The sequence below is a fragment of the Tauraco erythrolophus genome, chromosome 16 (genome assembly GCF_009769465.1).
Source record: "Tauraco erythrolophus isolate bTauEry1 chromosome 16, bTauEry1.pri, whole genome shotgun sequence".
NCBI lineage: Eukaryota > Metazoa > Chordata > Aves > Musophagiformes > Musophagidae > Tauraco > Tauraco erythrolophus.
The window spans coordinates 6137944-6160072 of NC_141480.1; the positions used below are offsets into that span (position 1 = coordinate 6137944).

The 22129-nt window shown below is 48.8% G+C and overlaps 2 protein-coding genes across 2 annotated transcripts in view; one reads left to right on the forward strand and one right to left on the reverse strand.

The window, feature by feature from the left end:
* The first annotated feature begins 1381 nt into the window (after positions 1 to 1381).
* LTC4S (leukotriene C4 synthase) lies at positions 1382 to 9156 on the forward strand. Its single transcript, XM_009979966.2, has 5 exons — positions 1382 to 1530; positions 5780 to 5879; positions 7753 to 7823; positions 8643 to 8724; positions 9009 to 9156. The coding sequence occupies exons 1-5, from the start codon at positions 1461 to 1463 to the stop codon at positions 9154 to 9156; spliced, it is 471 nt and encodes a 156-aa protein (XP_009978268.2). The 5' UTR covers positions 1382 to 1460.
* A 1733-nt stretch (positions 9157 to 10889) lies between these two features.
* Positions 10890 to 22129, reverse strand: part of MGAT4B (alpha-1,3-mannosyl-glycoprotein 4-beta-N-acetylglucosaminyltransferase B) — a 50610-nt gene continuing 39370 nt past the window's right edge. Inside the window, exons 5-15 of the mRNA XM_086621423.1 lie at positions 21397 to 21443; positions 19175 to 19288; positions 18661 to 18736; positions 18164 to 18278; positions 17273 to 17403; positions 14237 to 14344; positions 13095 to 13288; positions 12618 to 12696; positions 12100 to 12187; positions 11011 to 11123; positions 10890 to 10938 (exon numbers count right to left, since the gene is read on the reverse strand). Of these exons, the coding sequence (XP_086477549.1) occupies positions 10915 to 10938; positions 11011 to 11123; positions 12100 to 12187; positions 12618 to 12696; positions 13095 to 13288; positions 14237 to 14344; positions 17273 to 17403; positions 18164 to 18278; positions 18661 to 18736; positions 19175 to 19288; positions 21397 to 21443 (1089 nt within the window). The 3' untranslated portion in view covers positions 10890 to 10914. The remainder of the gene's footprint in view (positions 10939 to 11010; positions 11124 to 12099; positions 12188 to 12617; positions 12697 to 13094; positions 13289 to 14236; positions 14345 to 17272; positions 17404 to 18163; positions 18279 to 18660; positions 18737 to 19174; positions 19289 to 21396; positions 21444 to 22129) is intronic.

A 22129-nucleotide genomic window follows, 5' to 3' on the forward strand; every position in this document is an offset into this window, starting at 1 on the left:
ATGGAAGTGTTTTCTAAAGCCTGAATTGTTTGTCGAAATGGTGTAAGCGGAAGTAGACTCCTTGTGACGTTTCCCCTCTGACTTTTACATTAGACATCTCAGATGAAATCTTGGGTTGCCGATAGATTCTGTTAAGGTTAATTGCTTTATTTCTATTTCAGTCTGGTCTGCCAGCAGTCTGGAGGGTCACAAGTCATGTCTTGAGTGTTTTGCAGAGAAAGGGAGCGGTTTTGCTATGCTACGTGCATGTTTTAATGCAAATATAGAATTGTACAGTTTTTGTAAGTGTTCAATTTCATAAGCTGTCATGGTGAGGCTTTGAGGTGACGAAGATCCAAACCAGAAGAACCAACTTGACGCATCCCACTCAGGAGAAACTGAATGTCTGGTCACTTCTTGTTGGTATTGTACTCAAATTCTGTAGGAAGGTTTTTTGTGTGTGTGACTGTACAGAGAGAAATGCAATGACTGGACCATATCCTGTCCCCTCTCTCAATCAAAATTAAGGGAAAACCTTAGCTGATAATGAATGATACCTTTTTTTCTCCTTTTTGGTTTTAAAAACTTAAAAATCAGAGTCTTATCCGTATAAAGTTGTTTCAAAACACAGGATAACTTTTTGAACTGATACATATTTTGCTTTTGTGGAGTGTAGAGAAAAGTTATTCAGGGCTAAAATACTGCTGCTTTTCAAATTTTACATTCTACAATTACAGTTCTGATGTCAGTGTAACATTTCTGAGGATCCATGTGTTTCTACATCCTCTGCTGCCTTCCATTTGGAACCTAGAAGGTTTATCTTGTATGTTTGTCAGGAAAAAGTTTGTACTGCAGAATTTTAAAAACAGCAGAAAATGACAAAAATGACTGAGTGCCAGTAAAGAACTGTACTCTTATTTGGTAAGAGTATTAATAGGATGAAATATGTGAATGCTCTTTAAAAATTCAGAATCCAGTAACAGAATTAAGTTGTTCCAGCCGAAGCCTAGAAAATCTTTTCACATGGTCGACTCCACTACTTGGAATAAGAGCAGAAGGTCAAGTCATTAATTTGTAAATGCTTGCTAATAATTTTCTCAACCTCACACATAATTTAGATGCTTTAGAGCTGATTAAAACTAGCAATAAAAGGGCTGGAAAAATTCCCATCATCTTTCAGTTGCCAGCAATAGATAATTCAGTCCTGGTACAAAATCCGTAAATATAATTGCAGGAATGTCACGGTTTGGGCATACAAAAATTTTGCTGCTATGTAGTTCAGCAGAAGGGACTTGTCTGGAAGAGACATTTTCTGAGGGCTGCCTGCTGTGGAAAATGGTGTGGCGTGGGGAGAGTTAACGGGTGGTGGAGGAAACACGTGTTGCTGCAGAGCAGTAAGAAGGCTCCGTCCTAGGTCGGGCAGCAGCGGCAGAGGAGTGGAGAGCAGCTGTACTTCTCACACCCCGCAAGGGTTTTGGTCCATGGTCAGCAACATGAGAAATCAGATAGACCTGCTGGCCACTGTCACAGTTTTAGGAGTCCTGGAGCAAGGTAAATGTCCTTTCTATAATGCTAGGTTCTATTAAGCTAATTATGGTGAACTTTGTGGAACTTGCTTCCTGCATTTTGCTTGGAGTGTCCATGTCGCTGTTTTCCAACATGGTAAAGTGATGTTTGGCTGCTCACAGTGGATGTGTCATGCCTGGGGAGCTTCATTATTTAATAGGAACGAAAATGATTTGCAAACCTCAAAGCCGGCATCCTAGAAGGAAATGAAATTTAAATTTTACTTTGAAACTCAAAACAGCTTCAACAATCAAATGTCTTTACAACATTTTATGTGATCGAATTTTAGCAGGTAATTTGTAACTTAGAGTGGCTGAAGGTAACCAAAATAAAGGCAGGTTAATAAATGTGCTGATGAAGAGGTTGGTCTACAAACATGTATTGTATGTATATGGAAAAGAGCAACATATACACCTGTATTTCTCTGTGACCAATGTTGTTACGTGTTCGATTCATCAGCTCAACTACATGGAGCAGATGACAAAATGAGGTGGCAGCACACAGTAATTTGGAAACTAATCCAAGCCCTTCTGGGCAGAAATAGACGCAGACATCTTCACAGAAATGAAGCAACTTCTCCTAATTTCAGTAGGTGTGTTTGGTTTAGAGCATTCAGAACGAAGCAGTAGTGCTGCCCAGCTCTGTCTACGTTGTGTTTTTAATTGTGGGTCCTTGGGCAAAGACTTCTCCCCTTTGGCTTTCAGGAGGGTCACGGAAGAGGCCACCCCCCTGTCTGGGGAGGGGACAGAGCCCCTGTTTTTAACAAAATCTTCACATTTCTGTAAAGAAGTTTTGCTTGTGGTTGGGGGTTTTTTATTACTTTATTACTGCACTAATTCACCAGAAAGCTATCACACCTCTGCTTACAAATGGATGTGAATCTCTGAGCAGCCACATGTATTTTCAGCCATCAGAGGATAAATCTCTTAATATAAGCATTATTTAAAACACAAATATGCTACTTGAAGAATAGAGTTCAAGATTTCTGAATTATCAGTAGTTTTGCCTCAAACAATTTACAGAGAAATATCAGCAACTACAAATGGAATATACTTTTGTCTTACAAATTTTTTTTTATTATTAAAGGGAATGGAGGAACGTTTAGTGTGCAGAGAAGACAGGGAGAAAACTTGAGTTACGGAAGTGTTGCTAAGCCCTTTCCATTGGGAAACCCTCAGTAGCGAATCTCTCGATAGCAGTTTTGTCTCAAATATATTTGTTTAGCGAGAACTTCAAGTATTTTTTAAAAGTTGCAGCCTCAGGCATTTCCCTTTCATGCTATGTAAACCATACGTAAGTGTGAAGCCAGCAGATAAATAGCAAGCGTGGGCACCCTCTTATCTACGTTGGATCAGATAAAGTCGCCCCATCTTATGGTCTCTGCAGGGGAAGCCAAGGAGCAATTACAAAATATGGTGTGTTTCCTTTCTCTCTATTAGTACGAAATATTGACTAGAGCTGTGCAGTAACTTTTCTTGCATGTTTTCAAAGGACATTCCATAGGCGAGCTATGGATCTGAGATTCATTCCGAGGAGGCGGCGCACTGAAACGCAGACGTGCACTATACGTACAAATACTCTTCCATCACATGCCGATGCAGGAGATGTAAGCTAATGGCTGAGCTTAGTACCGTGTTGGTCGATTTTTTATTTTTCTTAATTTTCTGGGAGCCCACAGTTTTCTGCCTTCTTTCAAGAAACTTTCCCCTTTTTACTTTAGTTATGCTCAGTTTAGCAAAGCTCTGAGCTTAGTGCTCTCCAGATACGTGCCCCTGCCCTGTGTCGAACGCTGTACCAGAGAGCAGAATAATGCTACCACAGTTATTTTCCCCCCTCCCCTTTTTTATTATTTTTTTGTTGTTGTTACAGCTTGAAAGGAAATGAAGCTTATTAAATGTCACTGTCAGTCCCCACAGAGCTTGTTTGCCAGGTTCACTCAAATGTGGCAGATACCAACTGTAATATGGTTGGACAAGTCTGTGGACATAATCAAATAGAGAACGAAGTTTTGGCTGATGCTTCTATTAAGGAGCAAAGTGCAGGGAGAGCTGGGCCCCCGTGAGCCATGTGGGAATCCACGCAGGAGTTTATCCTCGAGATGTGAATCACAAAAAACTAGTTTGAAAGGTTCTGCAGAGTGGATCAAGCTCTTTTCCCTAAGAGTCTGTGCTAAGAAGACTTGTGCAGTGTGGGTTTTTTCCAACACCTCATTCTGAGAAGTGCTTTTGGAGGGTGATTCTTCATTCTTAATGCTTTGCCCGTACCCCAGGTTTGGAGGACAGCTAGCCATGCTCTGAAAGACTCTGACTCCTCTTAGGTGGTTGTGTTATATGTTATCTATCCCTAAGCATAAGGATCTGTTGCAGGACTTGTCTGAATGTTTGTCCCTGTACATAAGCGAGATGTTAAGCATTGAGTTGATGGAGAGGTTGGGTCTGAAATTATTCTTACCGTGGTTGTCAGCCACAAGAATGCTACATTAGGATGAGTGCGGGTGGCACGAAGCAGGATGAAGACCAATGTCCAGCATGGTCAGGCTTGTGCCACGAGCCAGAGCTGTGCACGATGCAGTAACTTTAGCTCAGTCTATATCTTGAGAGATGGCCGGGACGAGGCCCTGAGAGCGTTCCATAGTTGTGTAGAAGAGATGTGCTTATCTGACGTGAAGAGGAGGTGATAGGATGGGTCACCCTTCCATCCTCTTTCTCAGAGCTTTGCCAGCCCCCCCTGAAGTGCCAGTTATGCATCACTGCGGACCTGTCTGCTTTCACAGGGGGGATGCTGTGTTGTGTCCTGCCACATCTCAGGGACACCCTTGACCATAATCAACGTGCTACAAAAAAATCACGGGGGAATCCTACTGTTCCTCCCCACCTCTCTCTCAGCACCTCTCATTTAGGACTGGCTCACTGCACACGCTGTGGAAGACATCAGAACATGCAGATGTTTTCCTAAATGGATGTCTATGTGTATTTAAATGGATAATACATAGGTTGCATAGCATCGGATTATTTACGTTTCTAATTCCCTTTTCTTCTCCATATGTTCTAATGCTTTTCCGCAGGCACGCATGGATCTGTCTTGTCTTTAATCTTGCAACAGCTGTCTCTACTCTCCCTTCTCTGTCCTGCTGTTCTGCTTTTTACCTTCCTTAGAATAAGACAGTCCTTGCAGCCTGGCTCCTTGTGTCTCTGTTCAGTGCTCTGGAAACATTGCTACGTTAGGACCTTGCTAATTCGAGTGACTCACTTAGCAACGTGCAGCCACAGCCACCAAAGTAATTGTTTTTATAATGTGGTTTTCTGCTATATGAAAACTCTCTTTTCAATAAAGGCAACAACGCAGTAGTGCACCTAAATATAAACACTTGAAACATCAGCAATCACCTGTGGGAGCAAGAACTTTCAATAGTGAAAGGGTCCAAATCTTCATGTTAACAAGTTTTCGTCGTTTCAAAGTGGCTTTCCATGTCCCTTACAAGTGTACAAAGGAGCGATGTGGCAGGCCCTGAGTTAGTGCCTCAGCCCAAGCTCGGCACGGGCTGGTAGGGCTCATTTGCAGCATGTCTGCTCCTTGAACTGCTCAAGCCTTGGGGCTACACTGCAGGAATGAAGTGGAAGAAATAATCATCCCCTTCCCCATTTCCTTCCATTGCCATGATTATGAGCATTTCCAATTGACTTCACAATGTCCCAGTGCTTCACAGGTTGGATGCTGCTCTGCGACATGGGGCTGTCCTTGTACAAAAGCTTTGTGCCCACTGGGTGTAGTGGGTTATCCACCATTCCCTTCAGACTGGCTGAGGGTGTACCAGTACTCTAAGTGAAGAGTCTGAGATTAAAAAAATAATAATAATTCCGTGATGGAATGTGGACTCAGTAAGGTTTTAATGTGCATTGCTCACCGCCTTGGGCATGTTTGATCTGCTGGGGAGCAGCGCCGAGGACTCTGCTGCTGCGTGCTGGGTGTGAGACTATGGGAAGCACCAGCCAGCATGTTGGCTCTGTGGCACAGGTGCGCTGCCAGGATAACCAGATCTGAATTTAAAGTACAAGCGTGAAATAAATGGCACGTTTATTCCAGGTTGTGTGTGACAATCTTGGACTATGAACCTAGACAGAATCAGCTCTTTTCCTCTAACCACTTGCTCGATTCCAAGCCAGGTAAGGCTTGGCTAAATAAAACACTGCTGGATTGTTACCGTTTCTGTGTTGTTGTTGTTTTTTTTTTTTAGCCTATTTTGTGCTGCAGGTGATCTACGCCCGGCGGAAGTACAAGATCTCCCCTCCTGAGACAACAGGTCACCCTGAATTTGAGCGGATCTTCAGAGCTCAGTAAGATTTTGACTTTTTTTGTGATGACTCCATCTAGGTATGACTTGAGTCAAGTGTCACTACCAGGAAAGACTGAAGTCACCCTCTGGTCACCTTATCACTTACAACTACTGATATTAGGTGGTTTTTAATGCTTTGCATGCTGGGGTCTGTCTGAGTTTTCGTTTGGAGCACTTTTCTCTGGCTGGAGTATTTCTGCCCATCCATGATAATTCTCCCTCTGGCATTGTGAGAGGCAGAGCCGAATTACAAATAAGTGGCTGTATGGAAGAGCTGCTGAGCATTAATGCATTATAATCACTAAGTTTAATATTAATGTTGGCTCCAAATTGTGAGAGTAGCTGAAGCTATATTCATAACCTAATATTTGCTTGTAAGTTTTCGCTGTAGAATTGAAGCAAAAGGCCTTGCTGGCAGAACCAGCCATGAGGATGTTGTAATTGTTTTCCCTTTTTTGAGCCGTTGTGCTGTGAAAGTCGGTGCTCGTGTGCCCATGCCGAGGGCTGTTTCTTTCTGCTCTGTTCCTATGGAGAGAGCAATGCTGGAGCTAAACTGGAAAAGTTCACAGATCCCTTCGGCTTCCAGCAAGCACCAGATTCTGTCTTTCATCTCCGTCATGCTGTTTTGTGAGTGATTGAAAGGAATTGGCCGGAGCTGGTTAGAAGGGTAGTTTGAGCACGGCGCTAAATTCTGAACAAAGCAGCTGCTTTTCCTTGCCAGCGTGCAGGAAACATTTGTGGAGTGACAAAAACAGCCTCTTCGGTCCTTTTGCGAAGCAGTGAAAGGCCAGCCTGCATGGGAGGCATCAGCCTTTGCTAGCTGGGTAGCTGCTGCTGAGGCTTTTAATTAAATGCTGGGCTGTGCGTTAACTGAGTTGTGCTGTGGGCTGCGGCGTGCCGGGAAGCCCTGGGCTCTATTCTGCGGAGGAGGTGACCTCAGGGAACTTGGGTTTGGAAAGGTCTTTCTTCGTTGTGGGCTTTTTTGTCCTTTATTCTTTTTCCTGTGGAAAAGGATACAAAGGGATAATTTGGTTTGATATTTGAAAAAAAAAAAGAAAGAGGAGAAGAAAGGTATTGATATATTACTCACTCTTGGAAACCTGGCAGCCTCCCCTCACTGAGGCTCAAACTGTGTTTGCAGTGTAAGGTTCTTCAGACTTTCCAGCTCCCAGTCTGGCTCAGTTCCCTGAGAACTGGTAAATTTTTGGCCAAATTTAAGATTAAATTGCCTAGGGAATGGTAAAATGTAGGAGGAATCGAGAAATAAAACCGTTGTCTTTAATAGCACAGCTCCTACCATCCTGTCTTGCAGAAAATCTGTGTTTTTGTCACTAAAAGAAAAAGGAAGCAAGAAAACCTGGCTGCAGATCTGATCACCTTCTGCTGAATTAAATCTGAGAGAAGGCTCCTCGGAGCATGACTTTGTGTGACACCCAAATTTGAGCTGTGCACACCCAAGGGGAAGAGAACACTCCTTAAATAATGTCAAACCCTCCACCTGTGCAGCTTTTAAGCTGTAGCTGCACTAGATGTCTGTGACGGTGCAGTGCACAGGGCCAAGGACGGAGCCTCTTGAGGGTCCAGCAAAGACAAATCTTCATCTCGGCCACAGCTTGTCGTAGCAGGGTCCATGTGAAATGTGAATGCGGGTGAAGTAAATGCTGTGTGTTGCTTGGGTGCTTTTCTTCTCTGCAATACAGATACTGGGTGTCCTTGGTGGCAGAAAAGGCCCTTTCTCCACAGCACAGCAAGGTCTCTTACTGGCCCTTTCAGTTTGCTCTGATGTGCCTTTCCAGCTCACCTCTCTGACCCCAGTTAACTGATCTCTGACACATGAGGATGCCGTTTTAACTCCCATCTCTGGTTCTCACCAGGGTGAATTGCTCAGAGTACTTCCCAATCTTCGTCTCGCTCCTCTGGGTTGCTGGAATCTTCTTCCATCAAGGTAAGTGGGATGGGAGGAACCCCAACCCAAACAACATGGTGAGCCCTGAATTGGTCAGGTAGTTGGACTAGATGATTATTGAGGGTCCCTTTCAACTGAAATAGTCTAATTTATTCTATTCTAAACTGAAAAAAAAAACCCTATTTAAATCCCTTTGCAACTCAGGCACATCCTCTCTGTACCCATGAGGCTGTTACTTGGGGAAAGCAAAGGTCCTTTTTGGCTGGATGGACCGAGGGGCGCCCCAACTCCAGCAGGCAGAAAGCTGCTGGTATCAGCCAAGTGATCTCCTGCCCAGAGGAGAGGTTTGGTGGCATTGGCAGCCCGTGCTCCTTTGCCAGAGCCTGACTGGCCCCTGTGCTGCTTCTCTTGGATAAGGTCAGGCTGGCATGTGGTGCCAGGGCGGCGGCAAACTGAAGCAGAGCTGCAACGTGATACCCAAATTGCTACATCGGAACAAGAAACCATAACCTAAACAATCTGTCATCCACCATTCATCCTCTACCAAGTGGGTTCAGGGGATTTGGCTGCCGTCACAGAGAAGATGCAAGGAAGGACCACGGCAAGGAGCTTTGCAAACCCAAGTCCCACGGCAACTTTGCAGGGTAGAGAGGTTCATACCTCACAAAAAGGCAAGGAAGAAAACCCATTTAAACTCCCACAGCATTTTAAAACTGCGTCCCTCTGTGTCTGGTTCTTGTGACCGTGCCCTATCTGCAGGGGGATAGCGGGGACATGGGTGCCCGAGCCAGGCTGCAGCTCCGGCAGCATCCAGGGACCCCCGGCTTCATCAGGACTCAGCTCCTCTCTCCCTCGCAGGTGTGGCCGCAGCGTGTGGGCTGCTGTACCTCTACACCCGCTACAAGTACTTCCAGGGATACGCCATGGCTGCACAGGGACGGTTAGTACCCGACGGGGGCTGCAGGCACCCCAACCACCCCAGGGAGGCGGAGTGCAGGATGTGGCCCCTGGGGCAGGTTTCCTTCCTGCAGGTGGGACTGAAGGCAGGTTAGGCAGGTTTGCATCACTCACTTCTCCTCCTTTCCTGCCCCCACGCACTCGTGGCCCCACCAGCTCTCGCCCAGCACCGTCTCAGAGGAGAATGGGGGGACACCAAGCCCTCACCAGCATGCTTCATGCCCTGCGTCGGCTGGCGGTGCCTGATGGTGTTTTCTCCCCGCGCAGGTTGGGCCCGCTCTATGCCAGCGCCAGGCTGCTCTGGCTGCTGCTGGGGCTGGCAGTGGCCGGGCTCCTGGCACACTTCCTGCTGCCCAGGTCCTTCACATGGACGACAGTGCTGGCACGGCCCCTCCAGCTGCTCAGCGCCTGGTGAGCGGGGCCGCCGCTCTCCCAAAACCCATGTTGACCATCAGTGGAGGGGAGGGAGTCGCATGGCATGGTCAGAGACACCATGAATATACAAAAAAATAAATTCCTTTTCTCAGTAGAAATCACTTGTGATTGTCAAAGGTATTTGGGGACCGGATGTGAGAGCATCCAAAGGTTAGGGGAATGCATTGCATGGGATAAGCTGCTGTGATTAAAACTAACTTGAAAGGGTGGGTAAACTTGTCGTAAACCTTATCCAAACTTTGGGAAAAAAGCCTGACTCTAGTTCAAATGCTAATGTCTGTGTTTGCCATTATTCTGAATGATCTTGACTCGACCTTGATTTCACTTATCACTAACCCACCAGTCGGACTTTGCCCTCTCTCCAGATTTCAACCTCCGCTGCAAACCCGGGGTTCACAGGTGACTAAAGCAGCCATCACCCATGCAGCATCTTGCTAAGTCTGGGAATAAAAAAGCAACGTATTTTGCAAGACAACTGTTCCATAAGTGTATCCTCAGATGTACGGGTGTCTGAGCACCTTCCTTGCTCCCTGTAGAGGAAAGAGCTGACCAGACTTTCTTTTTTGAAAGTTCCTGTGATGCTGAGGGAAAATACCAGTCTCCCACAGGGCTGCTCTAAGTGCTTTCCCTGCATGGGCAATGCTTTGGGAGTGTTGCGGAATGGTGAGTGCTGAGGAATGACTCCATTTCAGGTGTTGGGGCTCCAGCTGGTCCCGGCCCGCAGGGACACCCACCTGTCCTGGGGTGGAGAACAGGTGGGCAGAGGCAGAGCACGTTCCTCCCCACCACGAGTGACTCCCACCGCTGCACCAAAGGTTTAAATTCAGCTTTTATTACAGTGCACGTTATTTTATATATTTATATATAGAGATGTACTTGAAAAACCAAATGTATCCAATAATAAAAAATACAGCACATTAAAGTAGTATAATGCATTCCAGTGTATAGCTGAAGAGACATTGGGATTTACACTAATCCCTACTATTTTTGAACTGGGCTACTTCTGCTCTTTTTTTCTTCCCAAAAAATTCACACCAATCAATAGCTGAAATAGTTATTTAAAAAGATGGTTTCTGCACTCAATCTCAAGGCAAGAAGACACTGGAGACTTCACCGTGAGTGAAGGGGCTGTGTTCAATGCTGGCAGGCACAGTGTGGTGTGTTTTTTTTTTTTTTCCCTGCCATACTCGTAGCTCCAACCCCTTCAGATTCAGTCCTCCTCTGCTGAAGGAGGGTCAGTCTTCACCCTCACCGAATCCTCAGCTGTGGCCTGGGCTGTTGCCTGGGTGACGGCGTGGCAGCCCTTGGTCCCTGGCCGCCTCCATCCCGGCAGGCTGCAGGGTCAGCTGGCAGGGCTCCATGTGGCCGAGCCCCACCTCAGTCCCCAGATGCAGCCAGAGATTGCCCCGTCCTGGGCTGAAGGTGCTTTTCGTCCCCACGCTTGCCAAAGCTCACCCCGACCCGTGTCCGTGCGGCAGCCGTGCACCCGCGAGTGGCTGAGTGAGCACCCGGGTGCAGCGCCCGCCCTCCGCACCGGGTGGTGGGTTTTGCTTTTTGCTCTTCTTCCGCAGAAGCCGCCATCCGGAGGCCCATGGGCACACGTCGGCTCCCCGCAGCCGGGCTGCGCCCCGCTGGCATGGCCACCCTGCGCCCGGGCGAGGCGCCACGGGACGGGAGCGGGAGGGGAGCGAGCAGGACCGGGGATGTACGTGTGTGTCCGCCCTTCCGCACGCCCGTGTCACTCTGCTTTTTTGATAAAGATCTGAAAGGAGAGAGGGCCGGGATCAGCGACGGGAGGCGGTGGGGATCCCCGGGTGGAGGAAGAGCGGCTCACCTCGCTCAGGATGATCCACACCGGGGAGTCGCTCTGGATGGACAGCCTGATGGCCTCCAGTGGCCCGAACGACGTGTCCACCTCACCCTCTGCGACGCCCTTGGAGAAGGAGCCTGGTGGGGAAAGTGTGTGGGGGATGCTGGGGCAGTCCCCGGCAGCCGTCCCCTCCCGGGGCCGCGAGCGGCCGAGGCACCCCCTGCCCGCAGCTCCCCGGCGGGGGGAGACGGGCTGAGACCCAGCAGCGTGGATGTCAAAACAGTACACTTAGGGGAATAATAATAATAAAAAAACCCCACGCTAAACAAAACAAAATAGGGAATATTTGGATGTATGAAAGGGTGGGCAGCGTGGCCTGACAGGAGCACTGTCTTGAAAGAGAGAAATGTCGGCTCAGGACCCATGCCATGGCAGCAAGTTTTATATCCATAGTGCTAGCAAGGGCTCAGCCTGTTGCCGTGTCCCATTTTTTGGGTGTGATTTTTTTTTTTTTTTAAAAATGTAACTAGGAGAAACCAGACAGCATGCAGAGGAATGTTAAAATGGCAAAAAGCTATGCATGCCAGGGCCTTTTTCTTTTATTTCTCTATTTAAAAAAAAGAAAGGAGTCTTAGCAGAGAAACCAGGGCTTTACCAAGCACCAGTGGGTCCCTGTATGCTGCAGTCACTTTTTCTTGTCCAAAGGCAGGACAAGCTCTAAAACAAGCTCGGGTGGCAGGAGACAAAGTCCAAGCCACAAGTGGTGTGAGTACCGAGACAGGCTGTGGAGGGAGAGTGCAAAACCACCCGCTGTGGAGGTTTTTAAGACCAGGTTAGGCAAATAGATAATCTGAATAATTTGGTCTCAGCTCTGAGCAGAGGTAAAAACATAGGACAGACCACTACCCGAAGAGGATACCTCATCTAAGAGAGGAGGGAGGGCAAGGGAGGAGAGGAGACGGTGACAAATCTTGTTCCTGCCTGGCTCCTGGTGAGCAGAAATTACTCCTTGCCAAGCAAACAGCACTAAGGGGCTCGATTCATTTCAAGGTGAGGATAGGGGCTGTGCTATCAACCCCAGCAGGCAGTTTACCACCCCACACCCTGCTGTACCTATCTGGATGTAGCCATCCGGTGTCCTGCGGTATTTGACAGCTGTGCCTCTTCCCTCCTGCAAGGCTTCCTTATCCGACTGCAGGCTCTGCAGGAAGGAGAGGAGATCTGCACAAGGCCAGTGGTAAAAGCCATCTAAAAGCCCCAAACAACAGCAGCAACCCCGGAGATGCCTTCCCCAGCAGCCCTTGGCATCTCGTCCCCCTGCCTGGCACCCCAAGCCTCATGCCTCAAAACCAAGAGGACATTTGCTGCCCTCATGCTGAAGCTTCCACTGCACCATGCTGGCTCCATCCCCTCCTTTGCAGCTGTCCCATCCATCTGAGCATCCCCTCTACAGGCATGGATGATTCCCGTAGTGAGGTGCTACCACACCAGGCATGACCCTCTGGCACTAAGCCAGCACCTCTCAAAGGCACCTGAGTGATATTTTCCTGACGGCTTTAAGCAGGTCCCTTCTCTCAAACCTCTTTTGCTTCTCACTCCACCCCCATCTCAATTCTCAATAAAACACTTACGTCAAATGGCAAAACCTCCACAGTCGTATTGAAGAGTTTGTCTTCTGGGTGCTCGATGTTGCCGCTGCGGAAGAAGAACCTGTGACAGAGACCAAAGCCATGGAAACCCACACTGAGTGAGGGGGCACGTGATGGCTTTCACCCCAGCTGAACCATCAAACAGCTCAGTCTATCAGGCACCTTCCTTCCCAAAAAGCCCACGGGCACATGGTTTGGAAGGAGACCTCCTGCACCTGATTAGCTAAAGTGTGGATTGCTCACAAGAGCAGGAAAGCAAAGGGCTCTGGCAAACATGACCTTAACTAAAAAAGGGTCAAGTAATCTTCCCCCTGGAAGGGCACCACTCTGTCCTCCTGGGCAGCCAACCAGGAGACAGGCAAGAAATTCAACACGAGCCAGAAGAGCAAAAGGAAAGGGTATCCACATGCTCCAGGCTGTCCCCACATTCTCCCTCACCGACCCCTCCCAGGCACTGGCCTTTCGATGCGGAGCGGTTTGAAGAATCTGAATCTGATGAAGTCTCCGGCAGTGGGAGTGAAGGCCCAGAAGAAGTCCTCCCGCAGGTAAGCCTTCTCCAAGGTGAAGTGCTGGTAGGTTTTCAGGCTGGTGCTCACCTCCGCAGGAGGGTTGACGTGCTCCTTCCGCAAGGCTTGCTTGCCGAAGTCCTTGTCCTTGGTGGGCACAAAGCAAAAGGGCAGAAAAGGGTCATGAGCCGCTCTCGTCTCTGAGGAACGGCGGTCCCAGCAACAAGGCACTGCACATTAAAAGCTTTTGATTGCACAGTGCAGAAGGAAGAGGGGTGGAAGTGATCTGGTGAAGGCCCCAGACAGGGCAATGTGTGGCTGGATCCAAGGACTTAACTTCAGGAGAGGCAGCACAGAGAAGCACCACTGCTCCGCACTCTCATGCAGCACCAAAGAGCCTTTCATTGTCCAAGCATCCCCCAATGCATGTCCCTGCCCCAGGAGCTCTGCAAACAGTCCTTACACCTGAGAAGAAGGTGGCTGGGAAGCTGATAGCATAAAATGACTGGATTACACGGCCAGAGGCACTGCACCATGATACAAACCAGATTACACCATCCATTTACCTGGAGATTGGACAGACACAGGACTGAGCAGAGCCCAGGGATGCACGTCTATGAGTCCTGCACATCTACCTGTGCGAAGCTTGATTTTGTTGGTGTTTAAATACCTACAAACTAGAGCTTACACAGCAAGCTCTAGTTTGTCTATCAGCAAATCCCAGGAATAAGGGGGGAGGTGGGAAGGAAGTCAGACCAATCCAGGAGTCATCTCTCCAGGGTTTTTCAGTAGATGCTTCAAAATCACTTTCCCGAACCATGGTTTGGCATTCTGAATGGATGGCCAGGATCAGCACCAAGGCGTAAAAGCTTGCAGTGACTCTTGGTACATGTCACTGCCATGCTGAGAAGTAGGAGCTACATGAGCTCACTGTAATTCAGAATAAAACCACCACTGCACAGAAATCCAGCTGCCACCATCCCACCAGTTACTGTCACTGATGTCCCCACCCCAAAAGCAGCCAGTTCCCGGGTGCCTGCAGGCCAGGCCTGGCAGAAAAGCTGTCTGCAGCTTGGACACACAGCTGGTACCCACCTTCAGCTTCTGTATCTTCCCAGCCAAAGACGAGTGGGTTCCCACATGCTGGAAGAGCGAGGGCTTGAAGCGGATCCTCAGGTTTGCCTTCTGCCTGTCACAGTGTTTCTGAAACAAGACAATCCCGCAGAACCCCAGGTTTAAACCTCCACGGACAACTGTGCCCCATGGGAGGAATGGCCAAGGGCATGAGGAGCGATAAACATCCCTGCCCCTCCACCTCCGTGCCTTTCTGTGTTATTCTGACTTTAATCTGGCAAGAGGGCTTTTAACTGCAATCTGGAGGAATGTGACCATGACTTTTGGTCGGTCACCCACCAGGCTCTGCTGGGCAGCTGGAGCACCCAGGTTTAAGTGCCAAATGTCTCCTTGCCAAGCGTAGCTTAGCAAACACTGAGCACATCTCCTCTGGGTGCTGTCAGGTAGGGACAGCCAGATAATTTTGTTTCTTTTTCCATTGGCTTATCAGGAAAGCCTTTTTCCTACAACTCAAGAGCTCGGGAGCGCTGGTGTCCGAAGGTGCAGTAAGTTCTGGGATGATTCAGAGCCTAAGTGAACAGGTAGCAGATGGGCAGAGTCTGCAGTTTGTTGGCAGGTGTTGTTGGGCAAGTCTAAGGCATGTGCCACTGTCTGAGCGACAGTTGCACACCCATCCCACCATGTAAATAAACTTGGAGATGCAACTCTGCTCCAGCCAGTGATTTTCCATAGGGTGGAGGGAGAGAGATAATGGAGAAGGAACAAAGGAAAAAGGGGAAAAACACTGAGAGTGTGGAGACAAGAGCTCAAATTTTAAAAATAGCTCATTTCTCTCAGTTTGGCGGAGCAGGACAAAAATATAGTGTTAAAAACTGGAGGGAGAGGGTATTTGTTTTCCGACTTTTGATTTTTCCAAGAAAAGAAATGCATGCACACCCCTACCACCATCTGCTCTAGCAACCTCCCACCCAAGAGCAACCCCAGCAGAAATCCCGCTGCTGGGAGCTGCGTCACTCGGCCACACCGAGCCCCCACGATGGGCTGCCTGCACGGGCCACCGCCACCATGCCAAGAGCTGGGAAATTCCAGGCGTGACCCCTGGGAGCTGCAGAGGAGATAATCCATGAATCCAGCTCACATTACATTAGAAAATTAAAACTAGCCATGCTAATGGGAGCAACTCTACTCATTGCCAGCAACCCCAGACACAATGCCATCAGGTCTGATCTCACTCTGGATGGGGGGAGGAGGAGGAAAGTGAACAGAGGCAGCTACAGCATCCCCTGATGTCTCTTTCTCCCCTTTTCCCCTTCTGCTGAAGAAGCATTTGCTGAAAGCAGCATTGTCTCAGTCGAGACAGGAGGGGGAATGGCTCAGTTGGTGGTAACAAGGTCATCCTTTCACACAGCTCTACCCCAGGTAAATCTAAAATTAGTTAAAAAGAAAGAGCAGAATATATCCAGAGCAGGCAAAGCACTTACCAAAAGCTCAGGTCAAACAAACTTTCAATCAAAAAGACAAATCCTCCCCACTACCAATTTGATTCTGCACAGTGGGATTTAGAAGGGAAAGTCATGTTTGACAGGGCACTGTGCAGAGTTAATCATGCAAACAGTGGGGGAAAGGAGCCAGAAATCCACACAGAAAGTAGGTTAATTTTTAAAAAGGCAACACATTTAAGAGGTCTGCAGTTTCCCCTGGGAAAACCTTGGCTCTGTCAGGTAGGAGAAGATGAGCGAGGATGAGCTACAGAGATGATCCTGCGCAGCAGGATCTGCATTTAATCAATGCTCAAGCTGAAGATTTTGAAGGGAGGGGCACAGAGAGCAGCGACTTTCACAGCTCCATCCCAGCGTCCCACCACCCTGGCTTCGCCCACAGCTGTGAGGACCCTGGGGGCTGTTGGACAGGCCTGGGGACTGCTCTCTCACACCTGAGCACATTGTTTGGACTGCCAGGAGGACACGATGGACATCATCTGAGACTGGTCCTGCTGCACATAGGGGACTGGAGCGGATGTCTTGACCTCTGCCAGGGATCAAGCCAAATTAAACCACATCCCTGCCCCAATTCTGCAGAGCCCTGAGGCTGCCCTGTCCCCCCTAACACGTAAGTACAGTATTTATCCCCAGAGTGACCACTTGCTCTGGCATTTGGCATCACAAAGTAGCTGTGGCCATGGGGTCTGTCCTAAGTGACTGGTTTCAAGCTCTGCACAGGGACTCCGCTGCTCATTCTCCGCCGAGGGAGGAGGGCGAAGGAGCGTACAAGTAAATACAATATGTTCAGAGAGGAGACGGGAGAGTATCTGGTGGTGAGCTCATCTTACATTTGCTGCCATGCACACTCCTCCTCTGCCCTTCCCACTCGCTTCAGGCCCTCGCTGCTGCTGCCGATGGGAGTTAAAACACGACCTCCGCAGGGCACGGGAGCTTCTGTGCTGCCGTCTGCGAGGCCTCGTGGAGACACGGCTCCGACAGTGAGACAGCAGCATGAGAATAGATCCCATTTCACCTCTCCACATCCTCCTAGGAACCCCGACAAGAGCTTTGCATGCTCTGGCTTCATTTTGGCACACTGCGCACGGCAGGCTTGCTCTTGGGTCATCTGGGGTGAGCTCTTTGGGCAGTCTGCGTGTGTGCTCCAGGCGGGTACGGCACACAAGCCCCGAGCCAAAGGGTTATTCTGGGGTTACAGTCAGCGAGCGGGCAAGGGCTTCAGGGAGAGAAGCACACCGGAATGAAAAACAACACAGAAGAATGAGGAACAGCAACTCTCCACGAGGAAGGGAGGAGGAATACCCTGTTAGTGCTCAGACGCAGAAATAATGCCTTTTCTGGCAGCTGCAGACTACAAAAGCCTGAACTCCCAGGTCTTTGCTTACACAATCCACAAGGACACCCTGTGGCACACTCCACAGGGACGGCACGGTTCGGTGCCGTTGGTTAGCACCAGAGCTCACAGAAACGATCCTCTGGAGACAGAGATCAAGCGTACATTGGCCCACCCACAACAGAAGGTTTCCCTTCAACAGAGGTTGTTTAGTTGTTTACGTACTGCATCCTTTTCAGGGTTGCAGACTTTCACCCAAAGGATGTGATCCAGCAGCCAGTCAATGGGTTTGTCCTTATAGAACATCAGGATGAACTCCACGATCAAGCTCAGATCCAGAGACTTGAACATTTTTCCTACAGCACAAAGAAAGAGAGAAGAGGAAGCAGCTACGGTATGAAACGATCAAGATTCAGGGCAGGGAAGAAAAAACCTGGGAGACTGGGCTGTGCAGGTTGGATGTGTCCATCTCTCTACGTAAGAGAAATAGCATGCAGCTCTGGTTTATGTACCAGTACTTCTGGCATTGCTAATACAGTTCCAGATTTAATACTCATCCCAGAATTAGAAAGCATTAGTGTCTCACAGGTCACCACAGTATCAAAAGGTCTAAAACTCTTCCATTCAGCAGGGAGACATAAGGATGAAAAACATTCAGCCAGCTGCAGGACAGACCATTTCCTGCCCCAAAAACTACAAGTTTTAAGCCAGTCAAACCAGTATCCAAAATAACAGATCAAGCTGCTACTGCAACCATGTACTGCCGTTCCCAAAATAGTTCTGTGCTGATGTAAACTTCCTTTTGCACTCTCTTAGGCAACTCCAGATCCCATCCAGCCTAAAAGCTACTGGTCATGTCCAAGCTGTTTGGCTGTCAGCTGGGCCACCGACCAGGTTTATTTTTATTAAAAGCGAATATCACCAGTACCAGCTGTGAGGATCTTTCTCCCCTGTGCAAACACAAGGGTCACTGCAAAAATAGGGAGGGATCAAGTCCAAGTATTTTACCATCTCAAGGGGACAACAAGTTGGCCCAAGAGCATAAGTGCTTGCAAGAACCAGCAGGCACTTGTGCCCGTGCCTGACGGGACTGGGGTGAGCGGGGAAGGACGTTACCAATAAACCCCAGCTGAGAAAACTCCAGGATCATCCACTCCTCGGAGGGCTGCTGCAAGGCAAAGTTCTTCATCGTGCTGAGATAGTTTGGTTTGGCCACAATATCATCCTCCAGCTGCAAGAGGAAAGGACACTCAGTGCCAGTGACCCATCCAGGTTCCAGTAAGAGCCTCTCCGTGCAGAGCAATCACACCGTAGACCGGAGAAAAGCTTTGGCACAGACCTAGTTTATTTTAGAAGATGCTCCAAGCAGATTTTTCTCACCCAATCTAACAGGTAAACGAAACAAGGATTCCTGCCCTCCCTAGGCGGGAGGTCTCCAAGTCCAAAGCATCACACAAACCCAGCTTTTGAACCTATGCCTGGTTCAAAAAAACCCACTCCCACTATGCTGCGGCACACAACTGGACATGCTCTTTGCCCCCTCTCAGCTGGGTACGAGCCACAGTGAACCCACAGGTCACTCATCTCCCCTCCGCCTCCAGTACCAAACCCACCTGCACGTAATATATGCCTTTGGACTGGGCATACATCATTAAAAAGCAGTAGTCGAGGTTCTGCTTTGTCCTCCACCTGCAAAAGACAGACATGATGGCAGTGCTGATCTCTCCTGGGATACCGGGCTGCTCGGGGGAGCCAGCCGAGGCTGGGTGTAAGGTGGGAAGGTGACATAGCTATTGGATGAGGGTACAGCATACGGCCTCTCCATTTTGGTCTCAAACTGGTCAGCTAAGAGTTACTGGAAAACTCATGGACTTCCAAAACGAACATCATTTGGGCTAACACGACCCTCTCGCTTGGTGATGGAAACGCTGCAGCACAAGGCAAGCCCTGCAAAGCTGGTGCCAGTCCATAACCCCCCGCCCCCCACGTCCTTCCAGCTCTTGGACAAAGCAAGTTCAAGGGCCTCACCTGGCCCTGCAGAAGAGCTTTCCCTGCTGGAGTCACGAGGGGAGATGCTGCAGTTACTTAATTCAGGGCTTTCTTGGTTTTAAGCTCATTGATTCTTACCTGACTCTTTCCTTGGGGTCTCCAAAGGATTCCCGCAGGTGGGAGAAATCAGGATAGAAATGCGGAGATGGGGAAATTACCTCCAGGAGACCTGAGTGTATTTCCTTTGGGAATCTGAGGGAGAAAAGCAGCAGTAAACAAATACCTCCACGTCTGACACACCATTTCAGAGACCAAATCGCTGGGTAAACAGAGAGCCATAGAACCAAACAAAAAACTACAGCCTCTAAGAGAAAACTTCCCCAGCAGCTAGTGCACTTCCAGGCCTCACCAAAGGACATCAGCAGGGACTGCCATGGAGTTTTAAATCTGCTTTCTCCCTCCCACAGTCCCTAATAGCCTCATATTTGCATGCTCCCCCCACCCAGCATCCCTCCTCCCTCCCACACACACACACACACGGGTCAGCTTTACAGACCAGCCGTGAGCACCGTGTACTCTCTCCAGGATTAAACGGACCTGCAGACTGGAGCACCAAAGAAAGGACTTGCTGGCATTACTGGCATTTAGAGATTTTCTAAATGCATCAGTAATTAAAAGCCATTTTGCAGAGATTATGTTATGCATTTCTGATAAGTTACCTAAAAAACTGCTGTGCTGTAGTTAGGACAGCCAGCCGGAATTCTACCTAGTTCCCTTACGCTGATAAAATCAGCACCTATTTTCACTATAATGTGGTTAAGAAGCCTTTAAAGAGTCAAACTGAAACAGAAGAAAAATGTCACCCATTCGAAAAATAGGTACCTACAACGGCCTTGCAAGCAATACCCAGAGGTTACTGTAACTGTGAGAGATAAGCAGGAAAAGCAGTTATTTTTATACTGCCCTTTTTGAGAACATTTGGTGCAAGGCTGATTTCCTCTGTTTGTGCAGAGCCTGGAGGACGGGAGATAGGGCAGAAGAAGACAAAGCAACGAGATGATTGCCAAAAACTTCTCACTTATTTTTCCCTTCTTGGGACTGGCAAGATTTTCAGCGAACATTTTCAACTCTCCCCTTCCTCAGGCAGCAGCAAAACAGAAGCTTCTCACTGAGCTGACAAACCCTGTACCGAAGCAGCAGCGGCTTTCTCCCTCCTGCAATATGAGCTCAGCCTGCCCTGGCCCCACACCACCTCAATCCAATTTGGAAGAAAAATAATTTCAGTGAATTGAGGAGGGGTAGGAGGCACCAGAGAACGGAACGGTGAGAAATCAAATCGTTAAGTCAATTAGAGTTTCGGGCCTTCTACGCAGAGGCACTCTCTGCAGCAGCGCCCAGTAATTTCATCAGGATCCATCGGACAATCAGTCCATTATCCCCCGATAAGTGCGTCCTCCTGCCAGCAGGCAGAAGGAGGGAGCCCTGCCAGCTCCTGCTCAGCAAGATGGAGGGCTCTGTTTCAGCTCTTCTGCAAGTACCCGGGAACACAACCCTCCCGCGCACGTCCCAGCCCCTCTCCCATCATTGGCTCGGGAACACGGGGAGCCGGGAGGACGTGCTGCCCTTTTGCACCTCCTTCCTATGGCGACTGCGATCCTTTGGAAACACGCAATCGCAGGGGCTGGATGGGAGTCACAGCCTCCTCTCTCACCACCTTTTTCTTTTGCCTCTGAGATCTGATGCTGTTAACGCCTGGATCGGCTCATGGTTAATAACCCACCACCGGCTTCTGCCTAAACAGCCACACAGGAGGCTGCAAAAGCCACTAAGACTCCGGAACATAAATAGCAGCTAGCGTGAGAGACAAATGTAACTAACGCCTAGAACAACAAACAGGCTGGAGCGGGAAGAAAAACGGATCATGGATTTTAAAGCAAAATAAGGCAGGAGCATTTGGGTGTGCTTCCCACACTGCTCCGTTGCTCTGACTCGGCAGAGCAGGTAGAGGGCTGCACTAGACACAGAAACAATTGCCAGGATCACTGGAAATGTAAATAATCCATCTTCTCGCAACGCCACAGGACAGAAAGAGCAAAATGAAACGGCATGACCGCCTGTGTTAAATACTGCAAGCACAAAGCAGCCTAATGGAAGCTACACACGGGATGCATTTTAGAACAAGCAGACAGTGGAAGTAGCAATAGCAAAGAGCCCGGAGTTTAAGAACAGAAAAAACACCCAAACAATGAAAAAAACACAAAAGGGAAGCATAAAAGCGTGTATTTTCTCCTTAATGACGCTGTTCCCTGGCCTCGCTACAGGCACAGACCGTACCGCCGTAGTGATTTGGAAGTGCTTACAAGTTTTTGATATTTTCTGCCACGCCGGCTGTGTACTGCGGATCTGTCTGAAAACAAAAGATAAGCTGTGTTAGACCCTTCAGCCTCAGCCTGTGCCCCCCGTGGCTCAGAAATCACCTTCAACACACCCCAGGGGTACTGTCAGCACCTCCGTACCACCTTCGCGTCTCCTTTTACCCAGCTTATCCGTTCTCCCCGTGCTGACGGATTCCTGGGAGTCCTCCTTTACGGCCGGCATTAACCAAAGGCATCACATACCAAAAAACACCCCAAAGGACTCAAGACCCTGCACGTCTTCCCCACGTGTTCTCCTGGCACTTCTGCCCCTGCCAGCGCCGAGTGTCTGCACAAAGTGTTAATGTCTGAGCTATTTATTTTTTTTCTCTCTACCCGCTGGCTTTCATCCAAGCAAATACTCTTGGCAGAAAAGGATCTCCACCCCTTTCGTGAAAAAAAAAAAAAGTTTATTTATAAGCATGCATTTTTCATTTCAGGTTCATTTTGATGTTTTTCTTCCTGAAACAACAGTTTGTTCCCACAATCAACCCGGCAACCCGTAACAGTTGGGAGGCAAAGGTCAGCAGTGCCGCACGCTGCTATCTGCAGGCGAGATAAATGCAAACACAGGGACAGGCACCGGACAGAAACCATCTGCACAGCGACCGGGAAAACAAAATCCAAGAACAAAGGGCAGGAGACCCAGGAGCAAAAATTATGCCTGTTTCCTGGTGGC